The sequence below is a fragment of the Cyrtonyx montezumae genome, unplaced genomic scaffold (assembly GCF_038088225.1).
Source record: "Cyrtonyx montezumae isolate F1298 unplaced genomic scaffold, pur_monq_1.0 scaffold_15, whole genome shotgun sequence".
Taxonomy (NCBI): Eukaryota; Metazoa; Chordata; class Aves; order Galliformes; family Odontophoridae; genus Cyrtonyx; species Cyrtonyx montezumae.
This window is the reverse complement of record NW_027071881.1, coordinates 3454017-3468643: the sequence shown is the minus strand read 5'-3', so window position 1 is coordinate 3468643 and position 14627 is coordinate 3454017. Positions and strand designations below refer to the sequence as shown.

The window sequence follows — 14627 nt, the reverse complement described above, 5'->3', positions numbered from 1 at the left end:
GACTTTGCTGTCCTGGTGGCCCCATGAGCTCTGCACCTGTGACAGGGAAAGGCTAACCTTTGTTTCCTAACGCTGCAGGGCTGTGGCTGCAGTGTGTGCCTGGCATTGTAATTGCAATAGGATTAGGATGTTGAGAAGAAGGGAATAGAATAAAATAAAGATTCTTTGTTTTTTGTGGTTACATCAGTACTTACCCTAGCTCTGGTCCCTGGCTACAGGTGCTCTCCTGCTAGCTAACAAGAGCAGCCCTGGTTCCTGGCAGAGCTCCATTTGTGTCTGGAGATGTCCATTGGACAGCATGTGTGTAGAGCATCCTCAAAAACTGCATGTGAAGAGAGAAACAAAACTGCTCTTCTTCCAAGTGCGTTCTTCTTCATGAAGAATGCTTGGAGCAATTACTGGCTTTTTCTCCCAGCAGCTAAGACTGTGTATGTGTATTTTAGTGCTGAGGCAACCAGTCTTGTAGAACTGTCACTTTGTAATGTCGCAGTGATGCAACATTATTGACCAACCTCCGTACCTCTGGGATCTCAAGTCTAAATCAGGATTGACCAAAACAAATACAAATCTATCCTAATTGCCTTACTAAATTAATGAGATTTTCCTGCCCCTGGTTGCTCAGTGGCAAACCAACACATGCCACATATTGTTTGAGCACTGAGGCTGCAGCCAGGAGCAGATGAGTTGCTCGTCTGTCACTCCCCTGTGTGTGCCTGCAAATGCAGAGCCACTGAAGTCAAATGGACAGGAAACTGCAAGGCTATACTTTAACAAGGTTCTGTTAGCTGAAGAGGTGCTTCATTGCTTCACCCTAACCAACCTAAACACTGAGCTCCCAAAAACTCCTGTAATAACACCTCAGTTTTTAGGTTTTTTTTTTCTTTTTTGCATGGAGGGTCTCTTGATTTGAGTTTTGTAGCTGCTACTTTTATTTCATATGTGGCCAATATTCTAAGCAAGGAGTTAATTCTGTGTTGTCCTACTCTGTGTATATATATATAGAGAGAGACTCTATATTCATGAATATAGCTCTCTTCTGTGTCCCCAATCAGTTGTTCATTTTCCAGTTTTTTCATGTTTTACTGTAAAAGAACCAGTTTTGTCCTCTTGACATTTATGTTATGCTTTCTATGCTTTTCCCAGTAATAAAATTTTATGTTTTAGGGCTGCAGTAAACTTACAAGTACAAGAATGTGTTTACCAGTAAAGAGGTTCTGATCTCTGGTGCACTGGGGATTTGCATTGAACCAAGCCAAACTTTGGCTAGGAGTCCAAATCAAACTGCACTGAATGTATTTTCAGATGTACAACTCAAAGTGAATATAAATCAGTAGTAGCCTTGACTTATTTAATCATTACATTTCTCACAGTGTGGAAATGAAAATCAGAACAAGAATCTTGTCTTCAGCTGTTATGTTTTAGCTGTCTAATGCTGTTTCAGGCAGTAGGTTTGCCTACTGCATGGTGGTGCCCTGCAAAGCAAGCTCAGCCACGGCTGCTCCTGTGGTGCTCCTGTTCCTGCCCCTCTTAGGTCACCAGGTAACAAACCAGAATGGGATTCACCCAGAGGTGATGTTATTTTTGAGGAGGAGAGGTGGTGTCTGCCCTTCCTCATGTGTTCTTACGTGCATTTTTTAGTGCCCCAATCAAGTGCACTGCATAGCCACAGAATGAATATATTCTAGCAAATTCTTGTTGTAAGTCATTGCAAATGCCGTTTCTGGTTCTTGGCTGCACCTCCATGACCCCAGCAGCAGCTCACTGGAAGGAGCACCGAGGAAGCCGAGCCCTTCCTCTGGATTGCTGCCTGCAGTGATGCTATGAAGCACATCTCCACTAAGGCAGCAGCTGCTTCATTGGTGTTCAGGTTGTCCTAATCCCTTTAAAACAGTGGTAACATAATCACTGTAATTCCCAAAGTGAAAAGCATAAGATGAGTATGGATTTCTTTCTTTTTTTGTGTTTAAATTGCATTACCTGCATAGAACTGTTGAAAATTTAATCTAGTAGCAAGTTACCTCACACAGCAAGTCAACTTACTGGACATCCAGAGAGAACTGCACTGTAAAATGCAAGCCTTTCCACTTCTACACTGAGACATTTTGAAGCACAGCACGATAGAGAATCCTCAGTGGATATGGAAAATGGTTGTGAAATAATAATTGTGAGTAACCTTCTACTTAATTGCTTCAACAGTGTTGTAGATGTGAGTGGCTGAATCTTTAAATGCAGTTTCAATTGACATAATGTCAGAAAGGAATCCAAAGAGATGTGAAAAACTGTGAGTGCTGTCTTAGAGCTTAGTTTCTAGCTCACGGCTGTTCTTTCCTTGCCTCCACAGTGCTGATTTCAAATCTGTTTGAAGCGCATTAGCAGTATTTGTGAGGCCTAAGTGAGAGGAGGATCACTACTAGTCTTCAGGGAGTGCTGGTAATGTGATGGACCTTAGAAGTGAGGACCGCTAGTAAGTTACTAGCTTAGGCATGCCTACAGAAGGTAGCCTGGAATCACTGTGTTTCCTTTAAGTCCACGTGCCAGGCAGTGTATGTTATAGCCAAGTTCCCATTCTCTGCAGTACATTGTTCCTGGCCGTTTCTGCCCTCCTGGGAGGGTTGTGAGTGGTACTGCTGCTGGCTGCAGACAAGTGCCAGCCTCAGCCCTTCAGCAGTGGTGCCATGGCAGCAGCTCAGCAGCTGTAACCACCTCTCACTGCTGCTGATCAAACTTAGCTTTATGCTCTGAACAGCTCTTGAAGTAGTCTCTTTGGACAACCCAAATGGCAGCAGTTCTCTCTGTGTGGGTACTTGCAGATGGATTTGTTGAGTTCGTGCTTTGATTTGTAGTTGAATTATTATATCTCTGTGCCTGTTCACGTCAGAAACCACATGCTGTGGCCAAAGGACTGCAGCCTTTGCCAACCTGTGAGCCTCAGTGCTTGTGTGTGGTTTCCCAAATTTGCCTTTATTAGAGTTCATCCCTGTAGCTGTTGTCTAGATTCTGGGGGCTGAAGAGAAATATTTATTGATCTCAATGCACCAATGCACAGAGTAAAGTAGTGCTCACATCTGTGGCATCACATACCACTGCATGGATCAATGGTGTACTGTGCTACATGTGGCAGTGCTGACAGCTATTGCTTTTATTTGACCACTTGACAGTGGTTGTTCTTTGCCCAGCACAGATTCTCTCAGGGCTCAGGGGCTACTAGTGTGTTCCTGGCCTGTTTTTCGGATTATCGTACCTGATTTTCTTTTACTGTGGATTTCCCATCAGTACCCACTTGCAATTATTCTTGTTGGCTGAGGTGAACAAAGTACATTTTCAGGATATCCTTTGCTGGGATTATGAGGGCTAACTCTTGGAAGAATCTGGTTTTTGCAGTGAGGAAAAGGAGTGGGATTATCAGCACTGAGCTCCTCCCTGAGCAGCAGCTTTTGTGATGTTGAGTGAAGCATGAACTCGCCAGGAAAGCTGTGTTCAGACCTCATCTGTCTTTGTGTGTTTTTGTAACCAGGTTCTGATCCTGTCACAGCCAAATGAATTGAGCAATATCATACAGCAGCTGTCTTCTCAATGTAAACACGTATGTTGACTGTGTATACATTCACCCTAAACACGTTGCTTATATTTTGTATCAGTTTACACTAGGGAAAAAACTAGCACCTTGTGGTGCAACATACTACAGAGAACACAGGATATAGTTGAGACTGAATACTGATGAGTGGTATCTGCAGAGAAGGAAACACAATCTGAGCTGTCCTGCCAGAGAGATACTAGAGAAGTGCATAATCAGGTTTGCATCTTTTAAAGCATTGCTTTTGTTCTTATTAATTTTCTGAGGACACAAGCATGCAGTATTTAGCATTTATGAAATTCTCTGCTTGATCTTGTGCAGCATTCTGTTCTGGGAGAGCATTTCTGGCCATGTCAAAACAAACCCTTATAGGTAAGTCCAAATGACGGTGTGTTCCCCTAGCCTGTTGGTTTTTTTTCCAATGCTCCTGGGTTTTATGCTGTTAGTATATGACAGCTTTGCACGACATACGGAACTGATGGTGTGTTTCAAAGCTCCTTACACTTGTCAGAAACTTCTAGTCAGCACAGTAGTCTGGAGCCCAGCGCTCGTGTGTTTTGCACTTGGCAAAATGCAGTAATGTGATCCATCTGTTGGCTGTTGAATTTGAAATGAAGTAAAACAAAATCCATGCAGAGAGTGATGGAACAGCATACCTATAGTAGATGTTTGTGATAATGCTGATTTGAAGGCTGTAGCTTTGTGCAAACTGTTGTAAGAGTTCACCCTCTATCAAAGGATGTGTGCTTTAAATCATACTGCTGAGATCTGCCAGGGCCTTGGATTATCCTGTAATCAGAAATCTCCTTTACCTTGATCATGTCACCATGTTGTGTCTGAGCTCTCAGGTTCAGTGGTAAGTAGCACTGAAGGATCTTTGTTCTTGCTTGCCTCATATAGCACTATTAGAAGATCACACCTCATTGTGATAGCAGACATACCCTTAGCCATAGGTGAGATCCTGTAAACAGGATGCTTCTGAAGTGGGGAGACCTCTGTGGATTGGAGATTTCTGCAGTTCATACTGGGTGAGCCACTATTCCTGCATCTGTTTCCTCACTCCTGAAGTAGAAATTAATGGCATTTTAACTTCCTTTCTAAATCGTATCAAGCCTCACCGTGATTGAAAAAATGTGCTATGTTTGTGGTGAGTAGTATTATGATAACATAAAGCTTTAATGAAAATGAAAACAGTAAAAGAGACATTGGAAAAACGCGTCTTTAAGACAGTGGGGGTGGTTGGGCTCTTGGAGGAGTCTTCATTCTCTGCTGCAGGTGGATGTCAGCAGGTACTGAGAGCGGTTTGACTAACACTGAGTGCATTTCTGAGCTAAAGCCTCTGGTGTACAAATGGCTCCAACAAATTCCAGCAGGACAGCATCTCCTGTGGAAAGAGCAGGGTTATGCTTGCGCACACCTGTAAATTATCCCATCCAAGAGCTGGGTCTTTAGGTGTTCTCATTGTTTGGAAATTTGTTGTTGGGAAAATATTAACGACCTCACAACTCATGGTTCTGTGCTGTGTCTAAATTGATTGCCAGTCCCCTGAGGCATGAGCTGTCTGGGTTTGCCTTCCACAGAGCCAAGCACATTGTCAGCACTCAATTAGACATTGGATATATGGTTTTGTGCTGACTCAGAGCTGAAAGATAGCATCTATTTTTTCTTGTTTAGCATCCCTGCATAGGGCGAGCAAGCTATTTTTACTTGAACCTAAACCTTTCTAACATTTTTCCAGATAGGAAAAAATGAATCCTGTGTAATTGAAATAATGTTGAAAGAAGGGATCTTTTCTGGGAGACGGCAGTGATGTTTTTAACCTTCCAGTAACTGAGGAAATGCAGCTTCTGCGTGTGCCCACATCAGTGCCTCTCTTCCCTCTTGGCTACACCCAATGGATGATCTGTTGGCAAGAGAAGCCCCCCCCCCCAAGACACAAAGTATTGATCAGCCAATGTAAGAAAAGAGCAATGGGGACAGGAGCAGCAGCACCTTAGGAATCCAGGGGTGGTTTCATTTGACTGAGGGTCAGTGCCATTATAGGGACAATTGTGGAGTGAAGCTGGCAAATTTTTATTTGGAAGAGAAAGTGGAGAAATGTAGGCAACAGATGGAGGGGAGGATGCTTTCTTTCTCTGGTTTGTGTTTGGGCAGAAGAGAGGGAAGGGAGTATAAGATGAATTTTTTTTCTGACGCTATACATTTCTGAAATTCCAGCCATGCCCAGAAGAAGCTGAGCAGTGCAGGCTGTGAAGGTTCCTGTGCACCTGTACAGGGTGGGACAAGCATTCAGAGGCAGAAATAGACACTAAGCCATCCTGTCTGGGCAATTACACTCTTCCTGCATTCTTGCCACAGTTGACATTTTAGTGGCTAAGCCACAGAGGGAGGCATAGGGACGAGTATGATCTCCTTTAGAAAATACCTGCAGTTAAAAGAACCTCCCTCCTGGGACAGCATTCATTATGTGTCTGTTTATTCACCCATTGCTCACACGATAATTTGCTTCTGCAGAAATGTATCTCCACTCCACCCAGTGCTGGGACTGAGCCACTTTAGCTGGCATGGCTAGAGATCATTTACCAAGAAAAATTAGCTGTATGGCACACGTAATGGTGACTGATGTAGCTCTACCTGCCCACGACTGCTCTAAATGCAATCCCTACCACTTCACGAGCTCAGGCCAAATCCCAGTGGATTTTTAACTCTGCCCTGACTGGCACTGTACGTCTCTCCAAGAGTTGGTAATATTCTAAGAGGGCTTTAAGTGTAAATGGAAGAGGAGCTGTTGATTAGGAAGAGGCAAATTAAATGCCAGCTCCTGTCACAGCTCTGTCCTTATGTAAAAGATCTGTGGCAGTGCGTTGGTCCAGAGCAGCAGCTGCAGTAGTGTCACTTGGATACTAATTGGGAGTGCGTGAATACAAAGAGCAGAAAATGCTGATGAAGAGGGCATAGGAGCTAACTAGGAAGAGGCTGGCATACGTACCAGGCTCCTTTACTGGAACACAGCACTCTGCATTATGCTGTGGCCTTTTTTCTCTGCAAGTTAATCTAGTTTCTGCTGCCCCTTTCCCAGCTGAATGCACAGGCAATTTTCTGTCTTCTGGATAAGATCTCTCCTTCATAGTGTTTGGATATCACAGAACCTCAGCTCCTGGTCTAGAGTTACTCAGCTTGCCATCCCACCTGGTAACATGCCCCAGATCTATTCGCCTCTGCTCAGCCATCTCAGGCTGTAGGAGTACAAACTGACTTCTTGTTTGTTGTAGGGCCTGCATCTCGTGGTCAGGAACCTCATCTGTCATCTGCAGGAGTAATTGCAAAAATTGATTCATGGGAAATGCCTATAATAGGCAAATCCTTTTGACAGATCGCGCAGCCATTGTTTTCTGCATTTATTTGAGTCAGTCAATGCTTTGATGCATATTTGGGTCATAAATACTGTGATTGCAATTGCAATTATAAAAATGACAGCTGTGTTCTATTATGTTATTTATTGGGTTCTGTTCTCCTGTCGTTTTACACCTTGTAGAGCTGTCAAGTTGGCTGTTTACTGTGGTGACAAAGCTCACAGCTCTGTTCAGAGCAGAGCCTTCCAAAAATAAATTCTCCAAAGGGAGCTGAGCAAAAGCAAGATGTATTTTGTTGGAGAGGCCCCGGATGAACATTTCTTCATTTATTGGAAAGAGGACGTTTATGCTTTTTTCCTACTTTTGTCCAAATCCCAGAATTAGACTTCACATTTATCACCCAGAGGTCACTGAAGCTAACAATCCCGCTGATTAATGTGATTTTTGAATCGTACCCGCTATGTCTCAGATTTGAATTAATAGGGTTGTTCAATATTTGAAATGTTCAGATGCTGATTTGAATGTTTCTAATTTTCCCTTAGAAGCTCTTCTAGCTTCATGTCTTTTCACATCACAAAAATGGCATGTTATCTGATTCTGAGAGGAGTGAGTCCTTCCAAGTTCAAGGTCAAACTGCAGTAGGTGGAGACAGACTCATTTTCAGCCCCTCATCTCCATTAACAGCCACATACCCACGGTGCCCAGTTGCTGCACCAGCTCTGCAAGGTGCCGAGCACATTGATGTTCATTCAGGAAAGCATTTAATCATAGAGTTGACAACTCTAAAGTGCTTAATATAAGCATGTGCTTAAGTGCCCGACTGGACCAGGGCCAGTGCAATTAGAGCCTCTCAGGGCTGAGGTTTATAAGCTGAAGCCTGTGCTAGCTGAACTGCAGGATTGTCTGCAGCATTACTGTTGAAATGGGTGTGATGGAATGCTGCACGTATTTCTTTGTATCTTAATGTTTTTCTGTTTATTTATTTTACTGTGAATGTTAAAAAAAGAAAAGGTTATCTGTAATTCCCACCATAAACATCATGGTGCAAAGCTGATATATACACCATTGCATGGCTCACAAAATATATGCAAATGGATATATATGTATATAATTTATACAGCAGCTTTGACATCTTAATATTTTAAAAAAGAAGAGATGTAGATCATTTCATAGCCTAGCATTCTGCATGACTTTTTGGCTATCGTGCATCACTATCTATGAAAAATTCATTGTGTCTTAACTACTTTGAGTTTATACATACACTTCAGTCAAAGGAGTGTGCTTCCTTCTCTTGCCCTTTCTTTTCTCATTTCCTCACACCCTCTAGCATGTCATGAATTGGATGGCTGAGGTTAGGCAATGGGGCTTGCTGTGGTGTCACTGGCCAGGTCTTTTGGTGTAGGCTGGAGGACTGAACTGTGAAGTCAAGGCGATTGTGCAGAGGATATTCTACCAGGATGCTCATTCCTGCATGCAGAAGATCCTGAGTTAATGCTTTGTAGTTTTGAGGAGAAGCATGGGGGAGAGACTTGTAATCGTTCACTTGGATATCCCTGTCCTGTTAGGACTTTGTAAACTATTTCTGTTAGTGAAATAGTTACTCGGTGGTGGGTTTAAATACAAGTTCAGTGCTGGTGAATGAGACTGGAGTTTTCCATCTGACTTGCAGGGTGCCTCAGTAATATTAACAGTTTTGTGGTTACCATAAGAAAATGAGAGGACAGATTAAAGATCATCAGCTTTTCTGGTTTGTTTCTCTCTTTCTGCTGCGAGAACCAACAAGGAGCCTATGGCTTGCTTTCTGCTTAAAATTCCTGCCAGCCTTCTCAGTGACGTTTGGGCAGAATCTCTTCATGTATTCTGTCCTGGTTTTGTTCGTGCTTTCAGATGTAGCACGAGTTCACTGGTCTGAAGTTTCTCTGGGAATGAAAAAAACAGTTTGATTAAGGAAACACCGACTTCTGAAACCTTATCAGACTGTGTAACTTCGTAAGTCGGGGCTGCAGAACATCCAATTAAATGGAACTGCTCTCGGGAGGATTTGGTTTGCAGAAAATTAGTTTTCATGTTCGTGGCCTGATGTTTATTAAATGTTTCTTTCCTTTTTCTCTACTTTGCAGTTTTCATCTGTAGCTTCATGGTGGCAGCCCCTATCTTTGGTTACCTTGGTGACCGCTTCAACAGAAAGATCATTCTCAGCTGTGGGATCTTCTTTTGGTCAGCTGTCACTTTCTCAAGCTCCTTCATCACTGAGCAGGTAAGATCTTTGCAGAGTGCTGTGAATAGTTGGACAGTATGCTCCTGAAAACATCCCATGACGGTGTACTCAAGTGGAATGTATCCCTCTGGTCTGTGTTTGGTACGTGGTATGTTGCATTATCTGGCTTCTTGGGGGTCAAGTGTGATCTGTGTAACTTCTTTCTTAACTGTGAAATCTCTGATCTTGCACATCCGTGAAAATAACAAGTGAAGCATATTGAAGCAAGACTTTCTGTTGACATAAGGACTTTGCTTTCAGAGAGATCATAAAGAAACTTTAAAGTGTGATTAAAACTGACTTGAAAAAAATCCGTGGGTATATAGGGGTTCTGTGGCCTTCTGGTATCACTACAGGAGTCATTGGAGTTAGTTGGAAAGACTGCTTATGGTATGGGGGATGACAAAACGCATCGAGTTTGATTCCTTTCCATTAAAGACAGTAGGGGTGGATGACAGCATGGGGATTAAACAGAATTTTAGCTCCTTTTATGCTAGCTGATGGATGTGCCTGTGGAGCTGATGGTGGGATTGTGAGGCTATGCACAGCATCCCTCACCTGCTTTCAGGACACAGTGCTCTATTTTGAAGACTCCTCATTGTATTAATTACCTTGCCTCTCAGAGACTCTTGGAAGAAACAGTTACCTGGCATTTTCTGAGGAAGAGTATCCCCTTTTGAAATCATATCATAGAGGTGGTGGTTGGATTGTGTCAGGTGGCAACATTCCTGGAGGGACAAATCACAGCTCCTGGTATCACCAGTGACTTCCCCGGGGGAGGCAGGGGACTTCCTCACCCTTTCTGTCCAGCTGCGTTCCACACATTGTGGCATTTGGGTCACGCCTAAAGAATGACATCCTAAGCCTCTCCTCCCTGCTCTCTCCTGCCCACACACATGCTCTGTAGTTTCTAATAACAGAAAACTTCCACCTAAAACAGGCAGCGGCAGTCACGTGTCTGTCTGGCTTTCATGTCAGATTGTCACTGAATTTCTAAAGAAAAAAAAGTACATGGCCAAATGTAGAAGCCTTAAACTCCAGTAGTTGGTTCTGGTTTATAATTATCCAAGAAGAATCCTTTCTAGAGAAAGACCATCTCTTAGCAAAAATAAGGCAAGCTTTTCCATTCTGTTTTTTGTTTTTTTTTTAACTTTCTTTTCTTAATGTTCTCCAAATTTAGCTGTGATTGGAGCCCAAAGAAGAGGCAAGTGTATTTTGAAAAGCCAATTGCACTGCTCGTGTTAAGAACATGCATTCCTGCTCAAATTCTCAGCAGTCTCTCTGCAATGGACTTAGTCCTGTAGATACAAAGGAAGAGAAGTAGACCCTAGGTACTGGATGTCATCTGTAGTTTCTGAGTTTTTAGTTGAAGGATTTGGGGCTTACTAGCTAAAGCATTTCAAAGACTGATGTGTGTGCTTGTCAGTATACAGGAGACCAGCATGCAACTGTCGTATTTGTAGCCCCAAGAAAGTAATGTGTATAAAGCTGGAATATGTTTGAAATCCATTTCCAGTTTTTTGGAAGTTGCAAAAGAGAAAAGATCAGAACAGCTTGACCTGCTAATTTCTTCTGTATTTCTGAGTACAAACTTTGGACTCAAACTACAGCCTTGGAAACAAACTCTCAATATCTAGAAAAGTCCCCCACAGTTCTTAGCTCTTCCAGAGTAATTTTGTATTAAGCCAGAGATGCCAATCCCTATTGTCTGGGAGATTACAGAACACTTTGCAGCTCCTGTATGGATGTTCTCTGCCCAGTGGCTGCAGCAGATGAACAAGGTGATAAGCATAATCTCAGCTTCACATCGTATCCCTCTCACTTTGGTATCTTTATTGGAGGTCTGATCTTTAACTATAAAGGCATGCCACACTGAAGAAGGTGAATTCCTGAAACATTAGAGAGAAAATGAGTCAAAGAAAAGCTGATGCAGCCTTTTTCTTCAAGCAGCAGCATTTTTCCTGTTCTTTGCCTTCTAAGAAATGGTTTAAGGAGTGAACCAATAGCTTCTCTATCACCATTTTTTCCTTTTTTTTTTAAGATACTATGTGTGTTTGTCAGGGAAAAATTCTACAAACTGAAATACAAAAAAAAAAAAAACAAACAAACCCAAACCATTTGTTGATGCAAATAAAAGTAATAGTGAGGCTACTGTAAGTAGATGTGTGCTCTCATCCAAGTCAGCATGAAAATCCATGGCTGGAAGTTGGCGCAGGCTGAGCCCACAGAGTGCTGTACAGAAAACTCCTTTATGCAGTGACAACAAAAATACAGAAAGAAGCAAGAAACAACAGTCATTCATAGAAACAGCAAACTGTATCTTCAGGGATTGCCTTTCTTCAAGTTTTGACAGCGTGTAGTGCCCTGTGAATGCTATCTCTGTGTAATTAATAGAGTACACATCCACATAGTATAAATTTGGAGTGTAAATGGAAGGAGACAGCTTAACAGAGGCAGAAAGCAGCTACAGTTCTGGTGGACACTGAAAGCCCACAAACCGTAAGAGTTTCTGGCAGTGTGTTGATTAGTTCCTGGATGTGATTTGCACATGTAAAAGAAAATGATAAAAATGCCATAATGTGAGGGAAGACCTAGATTATTTCTAATTTACTGTGGTAACAAACACACAGAAAAGGATATTTTCATTCACATCTGTCCCATTGTCAAATTATGCAACAAAGAAATACCCACATGACAAGAAAAGAACATGGGAAGAGAAGCTACCTCAGAGAGATCCCTTTTGATCTGAAGGGATGGAACTCAGTGAAATACTTCATCTGTGTTTCTATCAAAATGCTATTTCGTGCTGTTTGGGTTTAGAAGATTGCGGCACTGTCAGATAAAACATCAAATTGGCTACAAGTGTTATGTAGATGTATTAAGATTGCATTAAGGTTTGCAGCCACTTATTAAAATATCTTTCATTATATGTTATCAAGTATCTTGGCACTTTAACCGAGCTAACGGCCATCAAATAATTGAAGAACAAATCTCAACCTCCACCAGATAATAGGCTGTCATAGAAGGAAAAGATCAGTCTAAAATGTAAGAGTAGTTCCAGAGTACGTATGAGATAGTACTGAAAACGATGATGCCTCGATTCCTTGTGTGCCAACAGAAAATTCATCGGAAGTAACATGACCGGGGTGATATTGAGAAATGCACATTTCTTCTGTTACATTATGTGATTTGACTATTTACACTACTGTACCACTTTACTACAGAGAAATAAGTCTTCCTGCACTTTGTCTCTGATACTTGTACATTTCTCCTCCATAGCTCTATTTAGCACTTCCTAAATGAAAGGCTGTATAGAAAGTCATTAGCAAGTTTGTTGATGAATTCAGAATTACTTGAAATTGGTACGTATTTAGACAGATCTCTAGATTAGCTCCATTTATAGAAATTACATATACATTTAACTTAATTTGTATTTTGTATGTACAAATACCTGCTTAGAACTTATTTCCCTTTATGCATTTCTGTTAATTAGTTCTCCACCTTCATGCATACAAATGTTGGTACTTTCACCTGCAAAACCATTTTTGTTGTAGTTTGTGGCTCCTGGCATGTGTCTTGCTTTGGGCAAGCACTCTGGGATTTGTGGTTCTTGCTCTATAATAAATCAGGAAAAGAGTCACAGAACAAAGAAATACACTGAGCGTACAACCTTCATGGAGCTGCTTCACTGAGGTACATTTCCATCCACACAAAAGGCAAAATGTTGGTCTGTCTCCTGTATAATATGAATTCTGCTTTAGTAAGTGATCAGCTTTTTCTCCAGATAGCATTTGCATGAGCCTGATTGCCTGTGTTATGGCTGATCATCTTGAACTGGTTTATAGCCCAGAATGCCACTGGAAGAAATACATAGACCCAATTGTGTGATTTCTCTTGCTCTGAACAGCATCACACGGGGCCATTTGGTTATCTGGAGTGATGAGTGCATGCTGAGAGTTTGTGCCTGACTGCATGGGTATCCACATCTATTAGTCATAAGGCTACTGTTCTGACAGTTGACCCCTTTAGCCAGAAATCTGTCTTGGATTAAACTTTGGTTTTGGTGCTAACCTTCCTATCCCTCAAAGCACAGATATCTGGGAGATCAGCAGCCTTCTCCCTTGCAGGCAGATACCAGCTTCGTAAAGCAAGAAAGAGCTTAAAGGTGGAAAGTTGCAGACTGTTTTCCCAGTCATGTGAAATACTGCTATTTCCCATGTGAATATCTCAAGTAAAGGATATTTCTGCATAAAGGGCTACTATTTAACGGGTGAGCATAGTGCTCTGCTAAGTAGTTAGGCTCCAGTAGGTTGGGAGAACAAGAGTACCTAATAATCATCGAGACCAGGCTGTGGTAATGTGGGTTTGCTAGGAGTCATCATAACTGCAGATGGGAACAAGTTCAGAAATGGAAAAGCAAAGAATAACAAGGTAAACAGGGAATGTGCTGTTGAATCCCTTGGTTCCTTGGTAAGTATTTCTGTTTAGATGTTGAGATAGCTGACATTACACTGCCTACCTGTTGTACCCACCTGCAAGTTACTTAGGATAGGTATGTCTACTGCTGCTTTCCTCTTTTCCTCTTCTTTTGATTTATCTCTAAAAGAGGAAGCAAATAGCCCAGTATGGAATTCCAGTTAGCCAGCAGTATTGTGAAGCCCTGTGTTTCAGACTCTCCAGATTTATATTTATTGCCAGAGCTTATCTTTCAAGGAGTGCTGAAAGAGAAGCAGCAAATTATAAGCACCATGGATGAAATGGTTAGCTGAGCTAATTTTAAAAAATGTAAACATAAACCAAATCCCCACCCCTATGTGCCAGGATTCTCTCCAAGCAAAAATGCGCTCCAGAAGATGTTAATTTATGAAACACAGCTTCTGTTCCTTTACTTCTACTGCATCGGTTTGAAAAACAGAAACAAACAAAAAACACGAAGCTATCTTTTTTGTATGTAAGGAAGGCACTAAGAGTTATCTTGTAGTCACCATGAATTGCTGGAATGTTTATAACCCATTGTTTCATCCCAATGTGTTAGAGGGAAATCTTTTACAAAGAAAGCCAAATAGATTGTCCGAGCACTTCTGTGAAGTCTGCTGCTTATACACTCAGTCCTATCCCTCCCTTGGAATTCGTAACTGTTTATGTGGCTGTTAGAGAAATCTGTGCTGAAGCTGATAGAGGATGCTAACAGACAGAGGCTGTTAGTTGCCTCTTGTGTGTTTTGCCAGACCTTGATGTGGCACTGGAGCCTTACAGATGAGCATAAACTACTGACATTTGGATTTCTGCATGCCTGCCCTTTTGCTAGACTACTCAGGAAACATGTCGTCTGCTGCATACTTTCTTATTGCAGAGGAAGAGATTAGGATGGATAATATACTACAGGAGCATTGCTGTTCTAACCATCAGCATGTCAGCACTCAAATTCCTAAGAGCTGCTGTT

At 41.9% G+C, this 14627-nt stretch overlaps 1 protein-coding gene across 1 annotated transcript in view; it reads left to right on the top strand.

Annotated features, from left to right (window-relative positions):
- Nucleotides 1-14627, top strand: part of SPNS2 (SPNS lysolipid transporter 2, sphingosine-1-phosphate) — a 118259-nt gene that overhangs the window by 45282 nt on the left and 58350 nt on the right. Inside the window, exon 3 of the mRNA XM_065731752.1 lies at nt 9048-9184. Within this exon, the coding sequence (XP_065587824.1) occupies nt 9048-9184 (137 nt within the window). The remainder of the gene's footprint in view (nt 1-9047; nt 9185-14627) is intronic.